Raw genomic sequence first — 25,367 nt, forward strand, 5'->3', positions numbered from 1 at the left:
GAGATATTTTCATGAGAGATTTATATCCCTCCGATGAAAGACGATTCACCAAAACGTTTCAAAAAGTCATCGCAAAAAACAGTAATGCATATGAATAACGTGGTCTCTTCCAAGTGTTCTAAAGTGTCACGATCGCTCTAGTCTATATAGTTTAACAGTTTAAATTTAGTCTTCTATTAACATTCAAGGCACATAGGCTACATACACAGAGCATATCTGGTAAACAGCTTCAGGTGAGAGGCTGCAGCTCATTATCATGAGAACCAATCAGAGCTGTTCAACGACCTTGGAACCAATCACGTGTGTTACACATGTTGATTAAATTTAAACACAAGTAAATATATAGCAATTTTTTTTTTAAGCATCTTTGGAAAATTGATTTATGGTGCATTTCAAATAATATGATGTTGAAATCCTTGTGGGAATTCCAGTAGTACTCTATTACAATTAACATATCATGTAATGGCCTTTTAAGTAGCATAACCGTTTACAAATACAAATAAGTAAAACTGAACAACATTCTCATTTTAAATATGCTTATGGCAATGGTTAAAAATAGTTGACAATTGTTTATAATACATTAAGTTGGAACATTGTAAATGATAAAATGTTTTTCAAAATATCTTTATAAATTCTAAATATATAAATATTAAAATAGGCTATATTGCAGTAGGCCTACACATCGTTTTTAAATACATTTAAACTCACTTAAAGCTGAATCCTTTTGCTATTTTCTTAAAGTACATATAAAAAATACTTTAAGTAAGAGTAACATAACTATGTTTTCTGTAAATACACTAACTTCAATAAAAATATACTTGTGTTTAGCGTATTTTTTAAAAATGTATCGAAGAATATATTTATTACCAATGTACTTCTAAACTGTTTAGAAATTTAATAAAAGTATGCTTGTTTTCAGAATATATGTTAAAAGTGTAACTAAGCATATATTTATTACCAAAGTACTTCTAGTATACTGTTTAGAAATATATAAAAATGCAATTCAAAATATTTTAATGCACTTTTAATAAGCATGTTGGGAATACAAATGTATTATTAACAACTTGCATTTCAAGTATATTTTTTAATACATTTAATACTAGGCCTATGTATTTTTCACCTGTTTACTTGTAATTAATTCATTTGTACTGTATTTTTCATGAAAATCCATTAAAATTGAACTTAGTGACAGTATATGTAAAAATCCAGTAGAATTTTATGTAAAGCATTCATGGCACACTTTTAAGTAATGCACTTATAAGACACTATTTGGTTTACTTTATCTGACTACACGTAAAATCATTTGAAGTGTAAGTTCTAATTAGTGCATTTATATTAAGTGTACATAAGTACCACAGTTGGGAAAAAATACTTTTAACTGGAACATTAGTAATATTTTTGTAATAAAATGAATTTCATTTAAACTTAGGATTACTACATAAAATCTACTAAGACTGCATTAATTTTAAAGCATTGAAAGCACACTTTTAAGAAATACACTAATACAACTCCTCTGTATATTTTTGCGGTAGTATACTTTATTTCAATGCACTAAAAATCTATTTAAGTAGTACTGGTATTTTGTATACTTTTCCAAGTGCAGTGAAATACTACTGAAGTACAAATATACTTTAAAATAGTTTATTTATAGTGTATAACTTTGACACTTTTATTTAGCACCAAAATAAAGAATGTACTACAAATGTACTTGCTTGTATTTAAGTATTTTTTTAATGTACTCAAGTATACTTTTTTTTCACCTGGGTAATGTAATAGTTCACAAGTTGGGAGTGTTTTATTGCAAGAGATCCATGATGGTGATATTTAGTGGTTATTAATTTGTTGATGGCCGATATAAATTCATAGATAAACACTTTATTTTTATTATTATTTAATAAATTAGAAATAAACCATTTGAAAATTATTTATAAAAACTAAATCTCTAAACTGAACAGACTTACTTTTAGGTGGCAACCTCTTGATTCTGTAATCGTATTAGCGTTTTTCACAAATGATGTTGTTAGAAAAATAAAAATATAAGGCAAGTAAAAAAAATGTCTGCAAGGTTTGTGAAATTAAATGTTTAAATTAGATATTCAAAGATTTGTTTAAAGGCACAATATGTAAGATTTTTTTAATAAAGTATCCAAAAACACTTGGACAGTGTGATATATTTCATGCAGTTGTATACATACCATTATCCCAAAAATTCCCAAGGATTTGTAAATCCAGAGGAATTCCAATTTTAAATAGTAGCTCATAGTCATTGTCGCCTATCAATGATGTATTATCTGCGCTAACCTCGGTTTCTGCTACGATTGTTTTTTTTTAAACGTAGAACTGCGCACCATTAACCCACCAAATCATTTGACAAATAGTCACATATCAGTAACAGGCTAATATAACATTGAATTTTACATTCCTTGCAGCTTATTCATTAAGGTGACTCAAAACAGTGTGATCAAACGTACAGATAATACAAAAACTGATTCAGTACTTCATCTGTAAACATGAATCATGAATTCCATTCTTCTCTGGATGGTGAAAACAACATCTCCTATAGGTGCCACCCTCCATCCTAACATCATCAAGCTTCGCCTTTGTTATTGTTTTTAAAATGTGAACTCTGGCTGCGAAAAACTTGAATATGACGTAAATTTGTATTTGCTGAATGCTGACATTAAGTAAGAAATTATAAAACTTTTTTTTTTAATTATTACAAATGTTGCACCAGATATGAGACGTGTACAGATACTGATTTTATACGAGTTTGTTTGGGAATGAAGGCTAAAACATTTTAATTCACAGCATGTGCATTTCAACATTATCCCACTTTATGATATAGAATAGGAAAGCCCTTCCTGAGATCTCTCTTCATATTTGGTCACTTATACATGTGCCCCAATTAATTTTTTTAATTTCATATTTTTGAATTAGTTTTGTAGAAAGCAGTTTATGACCCAGACATACAGGATCTTTATTATAGAATTCTTAGACAAAATGGCAGATGACAACAGTTTGCAAGGTAGGATTGGTTAAGGTGGGGCTTAGCATAGGTGTATTTACATTTTACAGATTTTTTTAAAGGTGACATAGAATTAAAAATTGAATTTACCTTGGCATAGTTGAATAACAAGAGTTCAGTACATGGAAATGACATACAGTGAGTCTCAAACACCATTGTTTCCTGCTTCTTATGTAAATCTCATTTGTTTAGAGACCTCCAAAGAACAGGCGAATCTCAACATAACACTGACTGTGACGGGATTATTAATATGTACGCCCCCAAATTTTGCATATGCCTGCCCATGTTCAAGGCATTAGACAAGCCAGTATTAACATCTGGATCTGTGCACAGCTGAATCATCAGACTTTATGCAGGTAAGCAAGCAAGGACAATAGCGAAAAATGGCAGATGGAGCGATAATAACTGACATGATCCATGATAACATGATATTTTTAGTGATATTTGTAAATTTTCTTTCAAACTGTTTCATTAGCATGTTGCTAATGTACTGTTAAATGTAGTCAAAGTTACCATTGTTTCTTACTGTATTCACGTAGATCAGAGCCATGTCATTACTTTTTTATTAAACACTTGCCGCCTGTATAAATCATAAACACAACTTAATTCTTTATAAATCTCTCCAACAGTGTGTAATGTTAGCTTTCGCCACAGAGCACTAACAAACTCATTCAGAATCAAATATAAACATCCAAATAAATACCATACTTACATAATCGTATATGCTGCATGACAAACACTTTGTAAAGATCCATTTTGAGGGTTATATTAGATCTGTGAACTTTGTTTATGTAATGTATTGTAGAGTCACGAGCATGGGGGTGGGGAGCACGAGCATTTAAAGGGTAAGGACGCTGAATCAGCACATATTTAATGATGCCCCAAAATAGGCAGTTAAAAATGGAATAAAAAAAAATGGGGTATTTTAAGCAGAAACTTCACAGACACATTCAGGGGACACCTTAGACTTATATTACATCTTCTGAAAAGTGTTCTAGGGCACCTTTAAAGTAATTTTGACTAGTAAGAATGTTCACTCAAGATTAGGGGTGGATGATATATCGGTTGACAAGATTACCTGGTAGAGATTTTGGACTGTCATCTCTATCATGGTTATGCTCATGTGAAATTGCTGTTGTGCATGGTCATGAAAGTGTACATGCACTTTTAAGCATTGAAGCGGATTTCTGATTAGTTTAGATATTATTAAATAATATAACCCAGTTTCATTGTTGTAATATCCTGGGTTACATAAAAATGAGCAACCTAGAGCTCTTTTATACACTACTAATATGTAAGCATCAAAATGCTTTATATTTGAACTAAATCAAAGACCCCATATGTGTTTGCTGTTAAAGTAATCCAGTATCAATTCAGTGACTTATCTTTGATTTTTCCTGATCTGGTCCTGTGGGTGTCAGTATCACACAGTGATCACAGTTCACACCTGCAGTGAAGCTCCTCCCACAACAATTCACCAACAAATACTGGGAATATTCACAAGAGAAGGACAAACTCCAGGTGTAGCAGCTGAAATCTGTGTGACTGTTAAAGATGGAGTTTATTAAAGAGGAGATTGAAGACATGAGTGATCCAGAACCATCCAGAATAAAACATGAAGATACTGAGGAACAAATAGGTTGGTGTCCATTCTTGATTCTTCATTGTTGACTGCTGAGAAACATTTGGGGGATGGGTTATAGAGTAGTAGTGCATTCTTCATATCACCATAAAGTCTTTAGTTTTATAATGTAAAAGATACAAACGCTGTACCGAGTCTTTCCGAAAACAGCCGAGCTCCTGGAGACGTGTCCTGTGAGTGGAGCTAAAGAGTGAGGAGCACTCGCAGGCGCAGCTTTGGATTAATAGGAAAAGAATTGTGTGTCCCAATTTGGGGGCTCCAGCCTTCAAAGTGCATGAAAGGGGCGGAGCTTTTGAGTGGAGGATGGTCTGAGGTCCAGAGTTGCCAGGTCTGCGCAACAAAACCAAACCAAAAGTTGCGGCTACAGTTGTCTTGCCTGTTACATATAGTCGTGGTCGAACGCGGCACCAGTTTAGTTTTTTCCGTAAGTAGAATAGGGAAGGCCTAGGCCATTCAGCGTTCGCATTTTGAAGAATGCGGAAACTGGAAGTAAGTTCAAGGCAATATTTTGTTTTTTGAAGCATAAACGGTTGTATTTTTTTTTTAAATGACCTTTTCACTAGATAAGGCCCTTATTCCTCGTCTGATATCGTTTAAAGCCATTTGAAGCTGCACTGAAACTGCAATTTGGACCTTCAACCTGTTGGTAGCCGTTGAAATTCACTATATGGAGAAAAATCCTGGAATGTTTTCCTCAAAAACCTTAATTTCTTTTCGACTGATGAAAGAAAGACATGAACATCTTGGAAGACATGAGGGTGAGTAAAATATCAGAAAAAGTTTATTTAAAAGTGGACTAATCCTTTAAGAAATGAACAAGGTTAACTAATAGCTAATAACTAATAATGATATAAAAGATACATTGTACAGTTTAACTATACTTTTTTTACCTGTTCATATGGTCCGGTGTCCCGTGGGTGTCGCCATTAAAGCATGTCAAAAACTAATAGAAAGTCATAAAACTTTTCTGCATCCATTTCCCTTTTTAAACTCAGAAACATCAGCTGTCACTCAACTGCTAGGCCATGTCATGACGCTCGGCTCATTGTTGCCAAGTCTAAAATTGTGATACTTTTACACTTTTGCTGTGATTATGCAACTTTTGGTATGGTTTTGTTGCGCATACCTGGCAACCCTGAACCTCAGTTAGACCTTCCTCGACTCCAAAGCCTGCCCCTTTCATGCACATCAAAGGCTGCAGACCCTGAATTGGGACACAGCTAATGACAGAACTAACGTTTAGTTAGTACACGTTAGTTAGCACATTAAAGATCGGATACTCTGTTGCTTTCTTCTGTTAAATCAGTTTTAACCACATAATATTTTCATTACAGACTGGATGGAGATCAAACCGCAAAAACATGAACTGAATGAAGCAGAGGAGGAAAAGCAGAGCATCAAACCTAAAAGAAAAAAAGATGATAAGCCGTACACCTGCCCTCAGTGTGGAAAGAGTTTCAATATAAAAGGAAACCTAAAGACACACATGAGAATTCACACTGGAGAGAAACTGTATACATGCTCTCAGTGTGGAAAGAGTTTTACTCAATTATCAGGTCTCAGTTATCATCTACGCATTCATTCTGAAGAAAAACCATTCAGCTGTGATCAGTGTGGGAAGAGTTTCAAATGTAAACCTTATCTCAATTATCATCTGCTCCATCATTTAGGAAAAAAACCATTTAACTGTGATCAGTGTGGTAAAGATTTTACTTCATCATCATATCTAAAACGACACCTGAAAGTTCATTCAGATGAGAAGCCTTATGTGTGTTCTGTCTGTGGAAAGAGTTTTTCATTGCTGCACAGTTTTAAACAGCACCAGAAAACGCATAATGAAGTGAAAAATCATGTGTGTTGTGACTGTGCGAAGAGCTTTACGAGAGCTAGTGATCTGAAACGGCATCAAAGAATTCATACTGGAGAAAAACCTTACAAGTGCTCATATTGTGACAAGAGATTCACTGATTCAGGACACCTGAAAACACATGAGCGAGTTCATACTGGAGAGAAGCCGTACCACTGTACTCAGTGTGAGAAGAGTTTTACACGTTTATCAAGCCTTCACACTCATATGAAAATATGTTGCAAGTGAGAAATACTTTTATGTCAAATACATTCAACTAAATAGTGTGAGATAAAATATGGAGTTTGTCCTAAATGCACAGTATCAGCTAGTTCAATTTTGTCAATTTGGTGACAAAATTGTTTTAAATATTTTTTATTATAAATTTTTCTAAACAAATTCGTTTTTGTATTTTTTTTTCTGTCATGGTGGGTTTGTGTGCTAAATAGATGAAAGAGAAAGCCAAGTATGGTAAAACTTGCTTGAAAATTGTCCTCTGCATTTACAGTTGAGGTCAAAAGTTTACATACACCTTGTAGAATCTGCAAAATGTAAATTATTTTAACAAATAAGAGGGATCATACAAAATGCAATTTATTTATTTTTTATTTAGTACTGTCCTGAATAATATATTTTACATAAAAAAGGTGTTTACATAAAGTCCAAAAGACAAAAAATAGCTGAATTTATAAAAAAGACCCAGTTCAAAGGTTTACATAAACTTGATTCTGAATTTTAAAATCGTTACTGGATGATCCATGACTGTTTTTATGTCATGAATCTAAAAAATAGTCATAATGATATTTTAATGAGCTGAAATTATCTGAATTTTACCTACTCCTAGTCGAATCTGCTGTTGTGCGAATTGATACTGAATTTACTCAGCTCCTCCTTCACGCCAGAGACCCGCCCCTAGTCTTATTAATGCTAAGTGCTAACTGCTAACAACAGTAGCCTGCTTTTGTCGACACAGAGAAAATCAACTGGATGAATTACCTCAGGAATTAGTAAATAACATCTGGATGCATTCATATGTGGTAAAAGCTCTCCAGCATGCCAGGTATGTAGAGCTGTGATTTTAATTGGATCATGTTGCAAAACGAATTTTGAAAAGAAGAGAGTGAAAATCAATGGAATTAAACGTAAAATACAAAATTTTGTTATTGTTTTGAAAATGTGAACTCTATAAAAATATAAATTCGTATTTGCTGAATGCTGACGTTAATTAATAAAGTATAATAGTGTTTGCCTTTCTGTTATTAATAATAGAAAAGCTAACGCTATGTGTTTTCATGTACAGTGTACTTTCTTTGTTCAACAGTTATATCTAGTAACATATATCTATTAGCATATCACCTATACATGTGCCCCAGCAAATTTTTTTTATTTCATAGTTTTGAATTAGTTTTGTAGAAAGCAGTTTATGACCCAAACATAAAGGATCTTTATCATAGAATTCTTAGACAAAATGGCAGATGACAACGGTTTGCAAGGTAGGATTGGTTAAGGTGGGGCTTAGCATAGGTGTATTTACATTTTACAGATATCTTCATAGTAATTTTGACTAGTAAGAATGCTCACTCAAGATTAGGGGTGGGTGATATATGGGTAGACAAGATTACCTGGTAGAGATTTTGGACTGTCATCTCTATCATGGTTATGCTCATGTGACATTGCTGTTCTGCATGGTCACTAAAATTTACATGCATTTTAAGCATTGCGGTTTAAAAACAAGTGGTTTTAAAGCATTGAAACGCATTTCTGATTAGTTTAGATATTAATTAAATAATATAACCTGTACCCGGTTTCATTCTTGTAATAAGCTGGGCTACATAATAATGAGCAACCTAGAGTTGTTTTATGCACTACTAATATGTAACCATCAAAATGCTAATGCACACCATATGTGTTTGCTTTTTAAGTAATTCACTATCAATTCAGTAACTTCTCTTTGATTTTTTCCAGATCTGGTCCTGTGGGTGTCAGTATCACACAGTGATCACAGTTCACACCTGCAGTGAAGCTCCTCCCACAACAATTCACCAATAAATACTGGGAATATTCACATCATCCTACAAGAGAAGGACGAATTCCAGGTGTAGCAGCTGAAATCTGTGTGAGTGTTAAAGATGGAGTTTATTAAAGAGGAGATTGAAGACGAGATTGAAGACATGAGTGATCCAGAACCATCAGGAATAAAACATGAAGAAACTGAGGAACAAATAGGTTGGTGTCCATTCTTGATTCTTCATTGTCGACAGCTGAAAAACATTAATGTAAAAAAGCGTCAGATTTTGGTACAGAAAATGAAAATGCATTTCACTGATCATAATCTTGAATAGCTGTTGTCATCCACATTTTAAATGGATTAACAAGAAATTTACGGAACTAACACATGAAAGATCTAATACTTGATTCTCTGTTGCTTTCTTCTATTAAATCAGAGTTCATTGAGCTTATTTTAACCACATGATATATTTATTTTAGACTGGATGGAGATGAAACTGCAAAAACATGAACTGAACGAAGCAGAGAAGGAAAAGCAGAGCATCGAAACTCAAAGAACAAAAGCTAATAAGCCGCACATCTGCCCTCATTGTGGAACAAGTTTCAGTCGCAAAGGAAACCTAAAGACACACATAAGAATTCACACTGGAGAGAAACCGTATACATGCACTCAGTGTGGAATGAAGTTTTCTCAAGCATCAAGTCTCAGGAATCATCTGCTCCGTCACTCAGGAGAAAAGCCATTTAACTGTGATCAGTGTGGTAAAGACTTTATTTTGTCATCAGATCTAAAAGAACACCTGAAAGTTCATTCAGATGAGAGGCCTTATGTGTGTTCTCTCTGTGGAAAGAGTTTTTCATGGCTGCGTCATTTTAAACTGCACCAGAAAACACATGATGAAGTGAGAGATTATGTGTGTTGTGAGTGTGGAAAGAGCTTTACTAGATCTTCCCATTTGAAAAATCACCAAAGAATTCATACTGGAGAAAAACCTTACAAGTGCTCATATTGTGACAAGAGTTTTACTCGTTCTGAAAACCTGAAAGCACATGAGCGAGTTCATTCTAGAGAGAAGCCGTATTACTGTACACAGTGTGGGAAGAGTTTTAAACATTTGTCAAGCCGTTACACTCATATGAAAAAGCATTGCAATGCTTCAGTGTCAAATACATTCAAGTAAACTGTGATGAGGAAGTTCATCCTAAAACCACAATATCAGTTTAATTTTGTAAATATGGTGAAAACTAGAAAGACTTAGGAGTTAAAGCTTCACCAGTCAACGACTCTTAAGCCCGGGACACATCAAGCCGACAACCGGCCATCAGGTAACATCGGACTGTTTTTAAGCATTGGATGCCGTTGGATTATTAGGCCAATTTAACGTGTAGAATTGGCGTTGGGCGAGAGAACTCTGATTGTCGCCTTGATTTTTGTCAAGATCTCGTATTAATAATCCAAGAGTCCAGCACCCTGTAAAGTTTACTCAAGCACATCCCATGTGCCATCATTGTGAAGTGAAGTGAAGTGAAGTGAAGTGAAGTGACATGTGGCCGAGTATGGTGACCCATACTCGGAATTTGTGCTCTGCATTTAATCCATCCAAGTGCACACACACAGCAGTGAACACACACACACACCGTGAACACACACCCGGAGCAGTGGGCAGCCATTGCTGCAGCGCCCGGGGAGCAGTTGGGGGTACGGTGTCGTGCTCAAGGGTCTCACCTCAGTCGTGGTATTGAGGATGGGGAGAGTGTGAAAGAAGTTTCACATGTAAAGAGAACCTGGATTATCACTTAACTCGCACAGTAGAAAAAACTCACACTGCCATCATTGTGGAAAGAGTTTTGTACTAAACAAACTCCTCAAACACCATATAAGAATTCACACTGGAGAAAAGAGAATCTATACACTTGTCCTCAGTATGGAAAGAGCTGTCTGAATAAATAAAGACTTAAGACATCATACTAGAGAGAAACCAAAAACCTGTCCTGATTGCAGCAAGAGTTTTGCAAATTCTTTCAGTTTAGGTTGTGTGGCTATGATAAATTGATGCCATCTGATTATGACTTACGTTAGTCTATCAATGTGAAGTATATATTCTAATTGTAAATGAAATCCTAAGAAATAAAACATCTTGTCCACTGCATTGTTGTATGTGCAAACATAAAATGGTTTTGATAGACTATTCAACAACCACTTTTATATTATTTGATTTTAATCCATGTTAAATGACAAAACATGGGATCTCAATTGGCATATTTCCTTGTTTAATTATATTTTTTTAACATTTACTCCAAACTTTCACTTAAATATAAAAAGCCTTGAAATATCATGGCTGGCCAAATGTGGATGGTTGTAACACGACTTTCACATGTACATCTACTGGACCCACGAAGATATGCCAACATTTGCCACAGTCTACTAATATTGAACTAGTCTGTATTGTTTGTAATTGTTAGCATATGTTTCGGTATTATTTTAAGTCTAAATATGCAGTAATGCCTTTAGATTCTCCTTCATAATGCCTTGAAGAAGTTTAAGGTAGCCTATATAAGACACATCTAAATTAAATAAAAATCAGCAAGCTAGAATTACAATATACCCTTTGTCCAAACTCAATACTACACACCAGTAGGTGGCGCTAATGCGCATTAAAACGGTTTACAAACTATCATAAAACGTAAAAGAAGAAGATGGTCGCCTTGAGAAGAAATAACAGGACAAATTCAAGCAGAAACAGCTGAATTCTGTGTGTCGTAATATAGTAAAGATGGAGTTTATTAAAGAGGAGATTGAAGACATGAGTGATCCAGAACCATCCAGAATAAAACAAGAAGATACTGAGGAACAAATAGGTTGGTGTCAATTCTTGATTCTTCATTCTAAACACTTCTGAGAAACATTAACAAAGCTTCATTTCAATAGATTGGGTGGCTGTGAAATAAGTAGTTTATAGATGAGAATTAAGAAAATGCATTTAGATGATCATAATGTTGTGTAATATAGTTATCAATTATATTTTAATTGAGTCAATGACAGAAATAAACTTTGTCACATCAAATATCTGATACCTGATCTCTGTTGCTGTTAAATCAGACTTTAAATTATTTTAACCACATAATATTTTTTTTTATTTTAGACTGGATGGAAGTGAAGCAGCAAAGACAAGACCTGAATGAAGTGGAGAAGGAAAGTCATATCTTCACAACTCAAGAAACTAAAGCTAATAAGCTGCACACCTGCTCTCAGTGTGGAAAGAGTTTCACACAAAAAGGAAACCTTAACAAACACTTAAGAATTCACTCTGGGGAAAAACCGTTTACATGCACTCAGTGTGGAAAGAGTTTTAATTGTACATCAGTTCTTAGTAATCATCTGCTTCTTCACTCTGGAGAAAAAGCATTTAAATGTGATCAGTGTGGTAAAAAGTTTATTTCATCATCACAACTGAAAAACCACCTGAAAGTTCATTCTGATGAGAGGCCTTATGTGTGTTCTCTCTGTGGAAAGAGTTTTTCAAGGCTGATCAGTTTTAAACTGCACAAAAATATACATAATGAAGTGAGAGATCATGTGTGTTCAGAGTGTGGGAAGAGCTTTACTACAATTGCCCAACTGAAACGACACAAAATAATTCATACTGGAGAAAGACCTTACAAGTGCTCATATTGTGACAAGAGTTACACTGTGTCTGGAAATCTGAAAGTGCATGAGCGGCTTCATTCTGGAGAGAAGCCATACAATTGTGCTCAGTGTGGAATTGGTTTTGCACGTAAAGACAGTCTTAAGAAGCACACAAGAATTCACACTGGAGAAAAGCCATTCACTTGCCATCACTGTGGAAAGAGTTTCATACAAAAACCACATCTTATCAAGCACATAAGAATTCACACTAGACAAAAGCTTTACACTTGCTCTCAGTGTGGATTGAGCTTCACATTTGAATACAAACTTAAGATACACCTACGTGTTTGTACTGGAGTGAAATCATACACCTGTACTCTGTGTGGAAAGACTTTTGCACATAAATCAAGTCTCGGTTGTCATCTACGTGTTCACTCTGGAGAAAGACCTTATAAGTGTCCACGTTGTGATAAGAGTTTCACTCGGTCAGGAACCATGAGAAAACATGAGCGACTTCATTGCAAAACCACCATAGACTGCTGAGAGATCGTACCAATACTTATATGGGAAGAGTTTCACCCAGTCAGGAGGTTTCTTTACTCATAGAAAATGAACTATAAGCTCTGGAAAAACTTAATATGACCACAGCAAAATTAACAGTTTCTCTGGATTTATTATTTATCTGTATTTGTTTGAGAAAAATTAACATTTCTGATTTATTTTACAAACTACTGACTTCTTCCAAACTTAAAATAAAAATAGTTATTTGCAAGAAAATGACACCTGGTCGGAATAAAGAAAAATGATTTAAAAATAGAAGTTGAATTCATAAAAATGAATCCTGAAGCCTGATTGGTTCATGTCTGTGCTAGTGCACAGACAAATGGCATTTCAGCCCACCAAAATGGGTGGGCTTGGCTGCCTATAACGGCCACCGAAATGCCAGATTTCATCATAATCATTTGACTGAGGTGTTTAAATTTTTTTTATTTAAATTACAGTTTTGATAGTCTTTTCAACAACCTCAGTTTTATTGTTTGATTTGTGACCATTTTAATCCAAGCTAAATGACTGAATCAGCATATTTCCTTGTTTAATTTGATTTTTAACATTTTCTCCAAATGTTCACTTCAATATAAAAAACTTTAAATATCATGGCTGACCAAAAGTGGATGGTTGTGTAACACATCTTTCACGCGTCCACTGAACCCACAAAGATATGCCAACATTTGCCACAGTCTACTATATTGAACAACTCTGTATTGTTTTTAATTGTTAGCATATGTTTCAGTTTTATGTCTAAATATGCAGTAATGGCCTTAGATTCTCCTTCATAATGCCTTGAAGAAATTTAAAGTAGCATAAATAACACACTTCTAAATTAAAATCAGCAAGCCAGAATTACAATATTCCCTTTTTCCGAACTCAATACTACACTCCAGTAGGTGGCGCTAATGCGCATTAAAGCGGTTTACAAACTTCCATAAAACGTAATAGAAGAAGATGGTTATCCTGAGAAGAAAGAAAAGGAGAAATCCAAGCAGAAACAGCTTAATTCTCTGTCCTCTAATATAGTAAAGATGGAGTTTATTAAAGAAGAGATTGAAGACATGATTGATTCAGAACCATCCAGAATAAAACATGAAGATACTGAGGAACAAATAGGTTGGTGTCCATTCTTGATTCTTCATGGCTGACTTCTGAGAAACATTAAGATTATTTCAGTTAAACAGATTGGGTGGTTGTGACATAAGCAGTTTATATTTGATTAATGACACAGGAAATGCATTTAAATGATCATAATCTTGTATAGAAGTTAGTGCTGGGCGGTAAACAGGTTTCAATTTCGAGGACGATATGTAACTTATTTTTTCAAAAACCGTCATACCGGTGCGTAGCTGAAACAGCTGCTGTATCTATTCAATGGCTATGAAGATCGCTGAGTAAAGTGGACATCTATTAACTGCATACTTACACTAATGGAACAACTTTATAACACAACAATAAATAACTCAAAACCAACTTTCTTTTATTCTGTAAATATGTAGCTATGATTTCCACTATGCAGAAAAAACAGATGAAATCAAGGAATGCAGTCCAAGAACTGTAAGCGGAACGTCAGAGAATTTGGTAGGTTTTCGATGACAACTAACGATATTTGTCTTATCATATACACAGGAAGTAGGTCTTCACAACCCTGGCAAAATAGAGATAATAATAATAATACCATTTATTAAAACACACAAACTTTTAAGTTCTATGGCACCTTTAAAAAAAAATGTGATAGATTTTTGTTCAAACCACCCAGCACTAATGAAAGTTGTCAAACACATTTTAATTGTATTAACAAGTAAATGACAGAACTAAACTTTGGCACATAAAAGATCTGGGGCCGTATTCACAAAACATTTTATCTTACCACTAAGAGTTCTCCTAAATGGCAGTAAAAGTTCTTAAAACCTATTCACAAAGCTGCTGAGACAAACTTTTAATAAGGAATAGACCGAAGTCTTAAGCTAAGAGTAAGGGCAGGGTTGACCTCGTTGCTATGGAGTAAACACACAGTGATTGGCTGATGAGGGACAGTGATTTAATCATAGAAATGAGTTAGAATGGAGTGTAGAATGAGTTGTCATGTTTCCATTTTAAAAATAAAGGTTTTAAAATACAAATGTTGCCCTATTCAAATAAATATTTTAAAATAAAAATGTTGCCATATTCAAATAAAGGTTTTAAAATGTAGGCTAAGTGTCACTAATTAAAACTAATTAAAGTATATACAATTAATTGTCCGCCTCTTGGATGTCTGCATCTCAAGAGAATGCAAAATGCAAGCGACAAATTACGTTTTATAAACAAAAACACATTCAAACGGTCTTTCTAATCAGCTGAAGAGGAGGAATGTATACACAGACGAGAGCCGACTCGCCTATAGTTACTTTGACAGTTTTCTGCATCCCTCCGCCAACTCGTCCCTCACTCTTGGCTGGGGATACGGGGAGAACTCTGGGTTTGGGCTAAATTCCAAGCTCGGAGCCCCCAATCCCCTTGGACACCACACCAAATACGCTTAGTAATTTTTTTTTACTCTATTCAATCATTTGTAAATGTGAACTCAATAAAACCACTGCCACAGGTAATCAGACAATATTTATTTATTTGTTAAATATTTATTTTTGGCATCTCAAAATCTATATTCAAATCTATAAATCAAAATGTATTGCATTTATGAAGAAAAAATTGAGTACCTAAGGCTCTATTGCTATTGCCTCAAGGGTGTACAGTGTCTTTGGGTGGATTAGGATTTATTTGTGATTTGGTCTCAGTGACTTAGAAGTCCTCTTGACTACTCCTAATATTTCATGGATTTAGGAGCTAGTTTTAGTGCTAAAATGCTTTGTGAAATACTCTTAGAGCAAAAAATTTAGGAGTCCTAAAATTAGGACTGACACGCCCATTATTTTTAAGAGTTTCTCCTAAATCTGCAATTTAGGAGCTACTTTTAGCCTTAAGATGTTTTGTGAATACTGCCCCAGATCTCTGTTGCTGTTAAATCAGACTTCACTTGAACTGATTTTAACCACATACTATTTTTATCTTAGACTGGATGGAAGTGAAGCAGCAAACACAAGACCTGAATGAAGTGGAGAAGGAAAGTCATATCTTCACAACTCAAGGAACTAAAGCTAATAAGCTGCACACCTGCTCTCAGTGTGGAAAGAGTTGCACAAAAAAAGAAAACCTTAAAAGACACATGAGAATTCACACTGGAGAAAAACCATATACATGCTCTCAGTGTGGAAAGAGTTACACAAAAAAAGTAAACCTTAACCTACACATAAGAGCTCACACTGGAGAAAAACCGTTTACTTGCACTCAGTGTGGAAAGAGTTTCACACAAAAAGAAAACCTTAAAACACACATAAGAATTCACTCTGGAGAGAAACCGTATACATGCACTCAGTGTGGAAAGAGTTTTAATCGTACATCATGTCTCAGTGTTCATCTGCGCCGTCACTCTAGAGAAAAATCATTTAACTGTAATCTGTGTAGTAAAGATTTTATTTTGTCATCAAATCTAAAACAACATCTGAAAGTTCATTCAGATGAGAAGCCTTATGTGTGTTCTCTCTGTGGAAAGAGTTTTTCACGACAGGACAATTTTAAAGTTCACCAGAAAACACATGATGAAGTGAGAGATCATGTGTGTTTGGACTGTGGGAAGAGCTTTGCTACAACTACCCAACTGAAACGACACCAAATAATGCATACTGGAGAAAAACCTTACAACTGCTCATCTTGTGACAAGAGTTTCAGTCAGGCTGGACACCTGAAAAAACACGAGCGACTTCATACTGGAGAAAGACCTTACAAGTGCCCATATTGTGACAAGAGTTTTGCTCGGCCTGGACAACTGAAACTACATGAGCGACTTCATACTGGAGAAAGACCTTACAAGTGCTCATATTGTAACAAGAGTTTCACTCAGTCTACACACCTGAAATCACACAAGCGAGTTCATACTGGAGATAAACCTTTCATATGTCATCAGTGTGGAATTGGTTTTGCACGCAAGGACAGTCTCAACAAACACATGAGAGTTCACACTGGAGAGAAACCGTATATATGCGCTCATTGTGGAAAGAGTTTTTCTCAATCGTCATGTCTCAGTGTTCATCTGCGCATTCACTCTAGAGAATAAACATTTAACTGTGATCAGTGTGTTAAAGATTTTATTTCACCATCAAATCTAAAACAACACCTGAAAGTTCATTCAGATGAGAAGGTTTGGTTTTGCATGCAAAAAAGGGTATTAAAGGGTTAGTTCACCCAAAATTAAATTTGTCATTAATTACTCACCCTCATTAGTTTCACACCCCTAAGAACTTCTTATGTCCTCAGAACACAAATTAAGATATTTTTGATGAAATCCGAGGGTATCTGATCCACACGTAGGCAGCAATGTCATTGCATCTTTTGAGGTCCAGATGGGTATTAAAGATATTAATAAAACAGTCAACGTGACTGCAGTGGTTCAACCTTAAAGGATTAGTTCACTTTCAAATGAAAATTAGCCCAGGTTTTACTCATCCTCAAGCCATCCTAGCAGGCCCAATTCTGGGATTGCGTGACTGGGGGGACATTTCACAAACTTTTTTTTTTTAACTACTAAACTAATTAGGGTTTATTGCAAGTAATTTGAGAGGAACTTGGTGGATCCAAAATGGTCAATATTCATATTCATGCATTTTATTCATATTTATGTTAATAGTTTATGGTTTATGATTTGTTTTTCACTATTAATTTCATATATTTATGTACTTCTACTTTATATACAATATATATATATATATATATATATATATATATATATATATATATATATATATATATATATATATAATATATAAATACTTATCATATTTTCAAGTATCTACTTGTTATTGTACCCTTATGGTTATTCTTATTTTATATTTAAGAGTATGTATGCTTGTTATGTTCAATTGTTCTTCAAGTGTTCCAATGTGACAGGTCATGCTGACACGTTTGTGGTTAGATATTGGACACCTGCCAAGTACTGCAGAAGTGATGTTTTTCAGAATTAGTTGCTCATTTAAATGCTTAAAAAGTCAGTTGTCAGTTGCTGACATTTGATAGTTTACAAATTTGCAAAATTCCCTAGTGGGTCAAAACAATTGTTATATCTATTTTTGGCCTCTGACCAATTTATGATATAATAGGAGTTTAAGTGGGTTGGGAATTTCCCTGTATGCTTATGGTATACTATAACTGAGTTGTTGATAATTCAGCTTTTTTCCCTCTGCTCTCCTGGGCTTCTGCTTCTCTCTTATCTGCAAATGTTTTAATTCTTTATGATCTTCATCTATTAGATACAATACTCTGGATTTTACAATACTCTAAATTTGTTATTGACTATTGACTACTCCTTTATGATGGTTATTTTACCTTTTGGTTTTATAAAGTATTTTCATTATCGATTAAAGTTTGCGTGTGAGGCTAAATTTAATTGTAATGAATAAATCATTTCATCAACTTTATCTACTGCCTGGACCTCATTTTCCATAGTTTTTGCATCAAACTTTAAATATATGTACATTTCAAGTCGCATTATGTTTGTTTACATATAGACCACAAGACATTAATAAATTAAGAACTTTGTATCTTTCCTTTCCTGTACTCCCAATGCTAAGGAAGTACACTTAATTTTTTTTTTTGGATATTTAGCCATCCTTAAAATTTGTTAGATATAGATTTTTTATTAGTCTCAATAGTTGTACTTTCTGTGATTTTGAACGCATATTGACAATGGCTTATATTCCCTTTTTCCAAACTCAATACTACACTCCAGTAGGTGGCGCAAACGCACATTAAAGCGGTTTACAAACTATCATAAAACGTAAAAGAAGAAGATGGTCGTCCATATATAACAAGAGAAATCCGTGCAGAAACAGCTGAAGTCTGTGTGCCATAGCTACTATAGTAAATATGGAGTTTATTAAAGAGGAGATTGAAGACATGAGTGATCCAGAACCATACAGGATAAAACATGAAGATACTGAGGAACAAATAGGTTGGTGTCCATTCTTGATTGCTGAGAAACATTAACAAAGCTTCAGTTCAACAGATTGGGTGGCTGTGACATAATAAGCAGTTTATAGATGATAAATACACAGAAAAAAAAACACAAATGCATTCAAATGATCATAATCTATAGAAGTTAGTGCTGGGCAGTAAACCGGTTTCACTTTCGATGAAGAAAACACGGATGAAATCCAGGCATTAGCTACTACTGTATAAAATATAAAAACATAACGGAATTTGCAATTTTTTAATGAATAAATCAAAAGTAGGGTTGTATCGATACGGATTAGTGTCTGTGTGAACTAAAGCTAAAAAAAGACTGCTATTGAAATCTTAAGTTTGTATGAATGAGCGCCGCAGTTTCGTCTACTCCTACTAGGGTTGCCAGGTTTTTACAACAAACCGCGCCAAATTGCTACTCAAATAGCTCAATCACGTTTCACAGGGGGCCCACAGTAAAAATTGCGTTACAGGGGTTAAAATTCTCTTTAAAAAAAACAAAACAAAAAAAAACATACGAGGTAAAAGTCACATTCCATACGCAAAATACCATGTTATTCAGGGTTGCGTCAATTCTTCATGACCCTGTCAAAATAAAGTTCGGTATAACTTGAAATATTACAACTGTACAACAGATAGTAGGCTACATCAATTATTAGAGATAATAATAATAATACAGTTTATTAAAACACACAAACTCAAAGGTCTTCATTGAAATTACAGAAATTGCTCAATAAAAACATAGCCTATTTATTATTATTATTAATTTAATGAAATTAATTTTATTACATTTTAAACTAAATTGTTAGCTTAATGAATTGATTTGATTACATTTCTTTAATTTTTATTTGTCCTTACAATGTTTATATAATGTATATTCTCTGTACTCCTTACAGTAGAAAATGCTAGAATAAAGATCCAGTGGGAAAAAACAACAAAAAAAAACAAAAAAAAAAAAAACATGATATATTGTGAAACTGCCTGAATCTGGAAAAAAAAGTGAAACAGATCTTTGGTCAAACCACCCAGGACTAATAGGAATTGTCAAGCACATTTTAATTGTATTAAATATAGCTGCAAGCAGTGATGATGGGCCCAAGCCCGGTGGCTTCAAAAGTCATTTGAATACACCACATTTACTGCAGAAGATGGTGCCCATATGATTACAAACCACAACAGCCACATCCATAAGCTCATTTGAATTAAGATGAATTTCATGTCATACAATGTCATACGTCAATTTCACATGAGTGTAGAATATCATCCTAATCTGCCATGGCTGTGTTTTTCTCAGACAACCTCTATAAAAAATTCCAGAGCAAATTACATACTGTTATTTGTTATTCAACGGTACTCTGAGAAATGTAATCCAGTCTTAATACGAATGTCTGTGATCGGTGATGTTGTATTATCCTAACACTTCTCTTTATGTGTTTTTGACCTCCCTGAGATATCGTTTGTGCGCCAATTTTATGCACCAAAAGAATGCTTTCATTTAATTTCAATATTTGTGGTATACAATGAAAAAATAAAGCTATAAAAATTAATAAATAGAGCCAAATCACAGAAACTGCAAAGACGATTTTAATATCAGCCTTAGGTAATAGTAAGGTACATGTTTAGATTTTTCTGCTCACTTATGCAAGTTTAATTTAAACAGACACTTTTATAAAATCATGTTAAATTTATTTAAATAGGGGTTTTTAAATAAATTTGAATTAATAAATAATTAATTTAAAGACATATATGTCGTACATGATGTTCGCAAACACAGCAGAGTGTGAAAAATCCACATTCAAACCAAAATATCTGACTTCCTCTTGGTCGGAGCTAATGACTGTAAATTAGAAAGTTATCCGGCTTAATGAGATCAATATGTGTACTGAGATTGGTGACTGTAGGTTAACCTAACCTCCTACTTTTGTCAAAAGGTGGCGCTATAGAGGCTCTCCTCCCCACCCATTTCTAAGGCTTTGCCCATGTATAGACATGTGTGCCGAGTTTCATGTTAAGTGTCTCAAAAGCATCCAAAACAAATATTGAAGTTTGATCTGTTGCTATGGCAACAGTGTTTGAAAAATATCAAAAATCTTTTCACAGGTCTACTTTTGCCATGTCTTGACATTTATAATAATGAAGTTTGAAGCAAATCAGGTAAAATAAGAGTGTGATCTCAAAGCATTTTGAAATGGACTTCCTGCTGCCAGTTGATGGCGTTATAATTTTGACCTCCTGTGATCGACCTCCTACAAGGAATACACTGCTGAAGTTTCATAAAAATCAATGTATGAAGGAGTTATAACACACTTCCTGTTTCCCTTTTCTCGCCATAAATTTGTTGCCTCCCCACAGACAAACTGTTTGAGATATCAAAAATCGTGCGCAATTTAGCATCCTCAATGTCTTGACTTCATGCTGACCAAGTTTGATCATGATAGCATTAATCGCCTAGGAGGAGTATATCAAATTCCAGAGCATGCCTTTTTCAAACAACCCATAATAGCTGACTTCCTGATGAGCTGGCGTATATCTTAGATCAAGTTGTTTGGCCTGATGAGGTCTATATGTGTACCGAGTTTCATACTAATACATGCAAGCGCGTTTGATATATGGACCAAGTTTTTGGACCCTATTCAAGGGGGCGCTGTAGAGCCCCTGTGCCACGCCGGGGTCCGATCTCTGCGGCGTCCGATCTCTGCGGCGTCCTATTGGCCACAGATTCCAATGTTTGTGCCAATTTTCAAGATTTTTTTAGCATGTTAAGGCACCCAAAAATCCCCATATGGTTGAAAAAAAAAAAAAAAAAAAAAAATTTGTGGCTTGGGCTATAACAAGTAAATGACAGAACTAAACTTTGCAGATCAAAATTCTGATACCTGATCTCTGTTGCTGTTAAATCAGAGTTCACTTTAACTGATTTTAACCACATAATATTTTTTATCATAGACTGGATGGAAGTGAAGCAGCAAAACCTGAATGAAGCTGAGGAAATTCGTACCTTCACATCTCAAGGAAGAAAACCTAAAAAGCTGCACACCTGCTCTCAGTGTGGAAAGAGTTTGACAACAAAAAGAAACCTTAACATACACATGAGAATTCACACTGGAGAAAAACCATATACATGCACTCAATGTGGAAAGAGTTTTACTTGTACATCAGCTCTCAGTAATCATCTGCACATTCACTCCGGAGAAAAAGCATTTAACTGTGATCAGTGTGGTAAAGTTTTTAATTCATCATCAAGTCTAAAACAACACCTGAAAGTTCATTCAAGTAAGAAGCCTTATGCGTGTTCTCTCTGTGGAAAGAGTTTTACATGGCTGAAAAATTTTAAATTGCACCAGAAAACACATAATGAAGTGAGAGATCATATGTGTTTTGACTGTGGGAAGAGCTTTACTACAACTGCCCAACTGAAACGACACCAAATAATTCATACTGGAGAAAGACCTTACAAGTGCTCATCTTGTGATAAGAGTTTTGCTCAGTCTGCACACCTGAAATCACATGAGAGAGTTCATACTGGAGAGAAACCTTTCATATGTCATCAGTGTGGAATTTGTTTTGCACAGAAGGACAGTCTTAACAAACACATGAGAATTCACACTGGAGAAAAACCGTATACATGCACTCAGTGTGGAAAGAGTTTTTCTCAGTCATCTGGTCTCAGTGATCATCTGCGCATTCACTCTGGAGAAAAACCATTTATCTGTGATCAGTGTGGTAAAGAATTTAATTCACCATCACATCTAAAACAACACCTGAAAGTTCATTCAGATGAGAGGCCTTATGTGTGTTCTTTCTGTGGAAAGAGTTTTACTTGGCTGAAAATTTTTAAATTGCACCAGAAAACACATGATGGAGTGAGAGATAATGTGTGTTGTGAGTGTGGGAAGAGCTTTACTACAACTGACCAACTGAAACTGCACCAAAGAATTCATACTGGAGAAAGACCTTACAAGTGTAAATATTGTGACAAGAGTTTCACTCAGTCTCCACACCTGAAATCACATGAGCGACTTCATACTGGAGATAAACCTTTCATATGTCATCTGTGTGGAATTTGTTTTACACATAAGGACAGTCTTAACAAACACATAAGAGTGCACAGCGGAGAGAAACCGTATACATGCACTCAGTGTGGAAAGAGTTTTACTCAATCATCAGGTCTCAGTGTTCATCTGCGTATTCACTCTGAACAGAAAAACATTTAACTGTGATCAGTGTGGTAAAGATTTTATTTCATCAAATATAAAACAACATCCAAAAGTTCAGTCAGATGAAAGTGTTTGGTTTTGCATGCAAGGACAGTCTTAAAGGGTTAGTGCACCCCAAAATGAAATTGAACATGTTGCGTTCATATTATGGGCTCATCTGCTTTTCTGTATGCTTTATTAGTATGGTGTTTACTAAGTTTGTTTTTTAAATAACACTGTAAACTTTTGAACTGCTTCATTTGTGTAAATGGAGATATTATATATTGTGAACTATATCTAAACATGTCTTATAATAAAACATTAATTTCAGTGCTAAATAAAAACAATTTATGATCTCTTATTTAATTTTTAAATTATTGATATTTTGCAGATTCTGCAAGGTGCATGTAACACTTCAACTAATAGGCTATTCAACAAATAGCTCAACATGCTTTTAAAATATTTAGAGCTGAGCATAACTGAGCAAAACAATTTTATATTTTACTAGAATAGTTTTTTTTTTTTTTTTTGAAGGTTTTAATTAATTTATTTCCTAGCTTGGAACTTGTTTCCATGTGTTCCATGATTGTGTGCACAAGTTTAAATATAGACCAGAGCGCATTGATGAGGGAGCTCCATGTCATCTGCTCATTTCATTGTCAATGGCTGTCTTGAAAAGCAATCAGACAAGGTGTGCAAAAGCCTTGGAAAACGGCTGAAAAAGGATGTAGATGAGGACATGAATGCTTTTTACAAGTTGAAATCTTGTAATTATGGCAATTCTGAGCATGGCCTGAGCACATCTGAAGTGCTAAACGTGTCTGCGAGGGAGAACTGTAAAAAGGACGTGCGCTGCGAGGCACGCCAGAAAAATAAAGCTGCACAATGTTTCTAGTAATGCGCTTATTTAACTATTTTATTGTTGATATATTTTTTACATTTTGTGTGCTATCTCAAAAAATGAGTATCCTGGGGCTAAGAGATTACGCTGCTATTTTGAACCAATAATCAGAAACAAAAAGCAGTTGAAGGATGATGATATGCATAATTCAGTTATTTATCTGACTTCAATATCAATAATCTGACTCCATTAAAGTTGTTGTTATTCTTTAACCTCTTATTCTTTAAAGATAAAAGTCTTTTTTTTTTTTAGAACAGAAACATAGGATTTAACCTGAACATTTAGATAATGAAAGTTACAATCACTTTAGCTTTCAACATTATCAGTGATAAAAGGAAAGATTCTCAAATCCTTTAAAGCAGGCAAAGTTATTTATTGAGTTACTTGTTTAAATATACAGACAGTAGAATGGAACAACATACTGTATACAAAACGTAGTTGTAACAAAAAATGCATTGCTGTGCAGAAGAGGCCATTAAAGCCTTTCTTGTATTAAGAGGTGCATTGGTATGCGGGATTGGCAGGGTAAAAGCCTTTCTCCCAGATCAACAGTTACCTTTCCTTCTTATACCCTGAGCAAAGCATTGTTATACATGAGTTCAATACTGTAAGAAAAAAATGATGAGGACGTTAAAGATCTCGATGAAGAATTTTATTGCAGCATAGCAGTGACAAAGTACATGTTGTACCCTGGGTTCACCGGCATCAGAATAAACCCAGAACATCCAAATTTCAAACTTTTTATCCTGTTACATTTCACCACTCTTAATGTAAATGAAATTGCTCCTTAACAGCTGTAGTCTATATGTTAAAGGCCCACTCCAGAGGGTTGGAACACGCAGCATTCTTTATTAATCATATACCTGATGAATGGCTTTGTTAATGTTTCATATCTCGTGAAATTGATGAATTACAATGAAACACGTAGCCTACTTCAACTAAAAATATCGAATTAAACAAAAGTTTTCTGTTGGTCGTTTGATGTTTCTATTGTAAAATGTATCTTTAGTTTATCTTGAACTTTATGACCAAAGCATCGCACTGGAATTCATGATCAGCATTCAGCAGCTTCTGTGAACATAAAGCCTGCATACTTTGATTTGATTGATTGTTTCAAACAATTTGACATTAATGAGCGGTGTTTGACCGCTGACAGCTCAGATGAGAAGGTCGGTCATCTTGGCATTGTGCAATATATCCGTGCAGCACCAAAGCAGAGTTAATATTAGTCAATTATTTCACAACCTGTACAGCTCGGAAAAATATAGAGGTCCGGACCTCAATGGTGAGTACAGCCCGTAGGCCTACATCCACTGGACCCACAAAGATATGCCAACATTTGCCTCAGTCTGTTAAATGTTTCAGTATTATTTTATGTCTAAATATGCAGTAATGCCTTAGATTCTCCTTCATAATGTCTAAAATGTAAGCATTTTAAAGTTGCCTATATAAGACACATCTGAATTAAATATCAGCAAGCCAGAATTACAATACTCCCTTTCTCAAAACTTATTACTAC

At 34.6% G+C, this 25,367-nt stretch overlaps 4 protein-coding genes across 4 annotated transcripts; all 4 read left to right on the forward strand.

Annotated features, from left to right (window-relative positions):
* Positions 1 to 5,044: 5,044 nt before the first annotated feature.
* LOC137005185 (zinc finger protein 226-like) lies at positions 5,045 to 10,662 on the forward strand. The gene is made up of 5 exons (XM_067366006.1): positions 5,045 to 5,425; positions 6,002 to 6,758; positions 8,479 to 8,488; positions 8,643 to 8,739; positions 9,001 to 10,662. The coding sequence occupies exons 1-5, from the start codon at positions 5,335 to 5,337 to the stop codon at positions 9,699 to 9,701; spliced, it is 1,656 nt and encodes a 551-aa protein (XP_067222107.1). The 5' UTR covers positions 5,045 to 5,334; the 3' UTR covers positions 9,702 to 10,662.
* Positions 10,663 to 11,231: 569 nt separating this feature from the next.
* On the forward strand, positions 11,232 to 12,785 carry LOC137004356 (zinc finger protein 3 homolog). Its single transcript, XM_067364612.1, has 2 exons — positions 11,232 to 11,379; positions 11,664 to 12,785. Exons 1-2 carry the CDS (start codon positions 11,295 to 11,297, stop codon positions 12,689 to 12,691), a joined length of 1,113 nt encoding a protein of 370 aa, XP_067220713.1. The 5' UTR covers positions 11,232 to 11,294; the 3' UTR covers positions 12,692 to 12,785.
* Positions 12,786 to 13,677: 892 nt separating this feature from the next.
* Positions 13,678 to 17,280, forward strand: LOC137004346 (zinc finger protein 568-like). The gene is made up of 2 exons (XM_067364596.1): positions 13,678 to 13,813; positions 15,751 to 17,280. The coding sequence occupies exons 1-2, from the start codon at positions 13,729 to 13,731 to the stop codon at positions 16,848 to 16,850; spliced, it is 1,185 nt and encodes a 394-aa protein (XP_067220697.1). The 5' UTR covers positions 13,678 to 13,728; the 3' UTR covers positions 16,851 to 17,280.
* Positions 17,281 to 18,607: 1,327 nt separating this feature from the next.
* Positions 18,608 to 23,107, forward strand: LOC137004334 (zinc finger protein 678-like). The gene is made up of 2 exons (XM_067364577.1): positions 18,608 to 18,740; positions 21,698 to 23,107. Exons 1-2 carry the CDS (start codon positions 18,656 to 18,658, stop codon positions 22,963 to 22,965), a joined length of 1,353 nt encoding a protein of 450 aa, XP_067220678.1. The 5' UTR covers positions 18,608 to 18,655; the 3' UTR covers positions 22,966 to 23,107.
* The last annotated feature ends 2,260 nt before the right edge of the window (positions 23,108 to 25,367 follow it).

Source organism: Chanodichthys erythropterus, chromosome 17 (assembly GCF_024489055.1).
Source record: "Chanodichthys erythropterus isolate Z2021 chromosome 17, ASM2448905v1, whole genome shotgun sequence".
Lineage (NCBI taxonomy): Eukaryota > Metazoa > Chordata > Actinopteri > Cypriniformes > Xenocyprididae > Chanodichthys > Chanodichthys erythropterus.

What these genes read in the sequence shown, in the direction of transcription:
- LOC137005185 (XM_067366006.1), top strand. Translation starts at nt 5,335, where the DNA reads ATGGAGAAAAATCCTGGAATGTTTTCCTCAAAAACCTTAATTTCTTTT. An exon ending in ACATCTTGGAAGACATGAGG is followed by an intron (nt 5,426 to 6,001) that starts GTGAGTAAAATA and finishes TTTTCATTACAG; the next exon opens with ACTGGATGGAGATCAAACCG. An exon ending in AGAAACTGAGGAACAAATAG is followed by an intron (nt 8,740 to 9,000) that starts GTTGGTGTCCAT and finishes TATTTATTTTAG; the next exon opens with ACTGGATGGAGATGAAACTG.
- LOC137004356 (XM_067364612.1), top strand. Translation starts at nt 11,295, where the DNA reads ATGGAGTTTATTAAAGAGGAGATTGAAGACATGAGTGATCCAGAACCA. An exon ending in AGATACTGAGGAACAAATAG is followed by an intron (nt 11,380 to 11,663) that starts GTTGGTGTCAAT and finishes TTTTTATTTTAG; the next exon opens with ACTGGATGGAAGTGAAGCAG.
- LOC137004346 (XM_067364596.1), top strand. Translation starts at nt 13,729, where the DNA reads ATGGAGTTTATTAAAGAAGAGATTGAAGACATGATTGATTCAGAACCA. An exon ending in AGATACTGAGGAACAAATAG is followed by an intron (nt 13,814 to 15,750) that starts GTTGGTGTCCAT and finishes TTTTTATCTTAG; the next exon opens with ACTGGATGGAAGTGAAGCAG.
- LOC137004334 (XM_067364577.1), top strand. Translation starts at nt 18,656, where the DNA reads ATGGAGTTTATTAAAGAGGAGATTGAAGACATGAGTGATCCAGAACCA. An exon ending in AGATACTGAGGAACAAATAG is followed by an intron (nt 18,741 to 21,697) that starts GTTGGTGTCCAT and finishes TTTTTATCATAG; the next exon opens with ACTGGATGGAAGTGAAGCAG.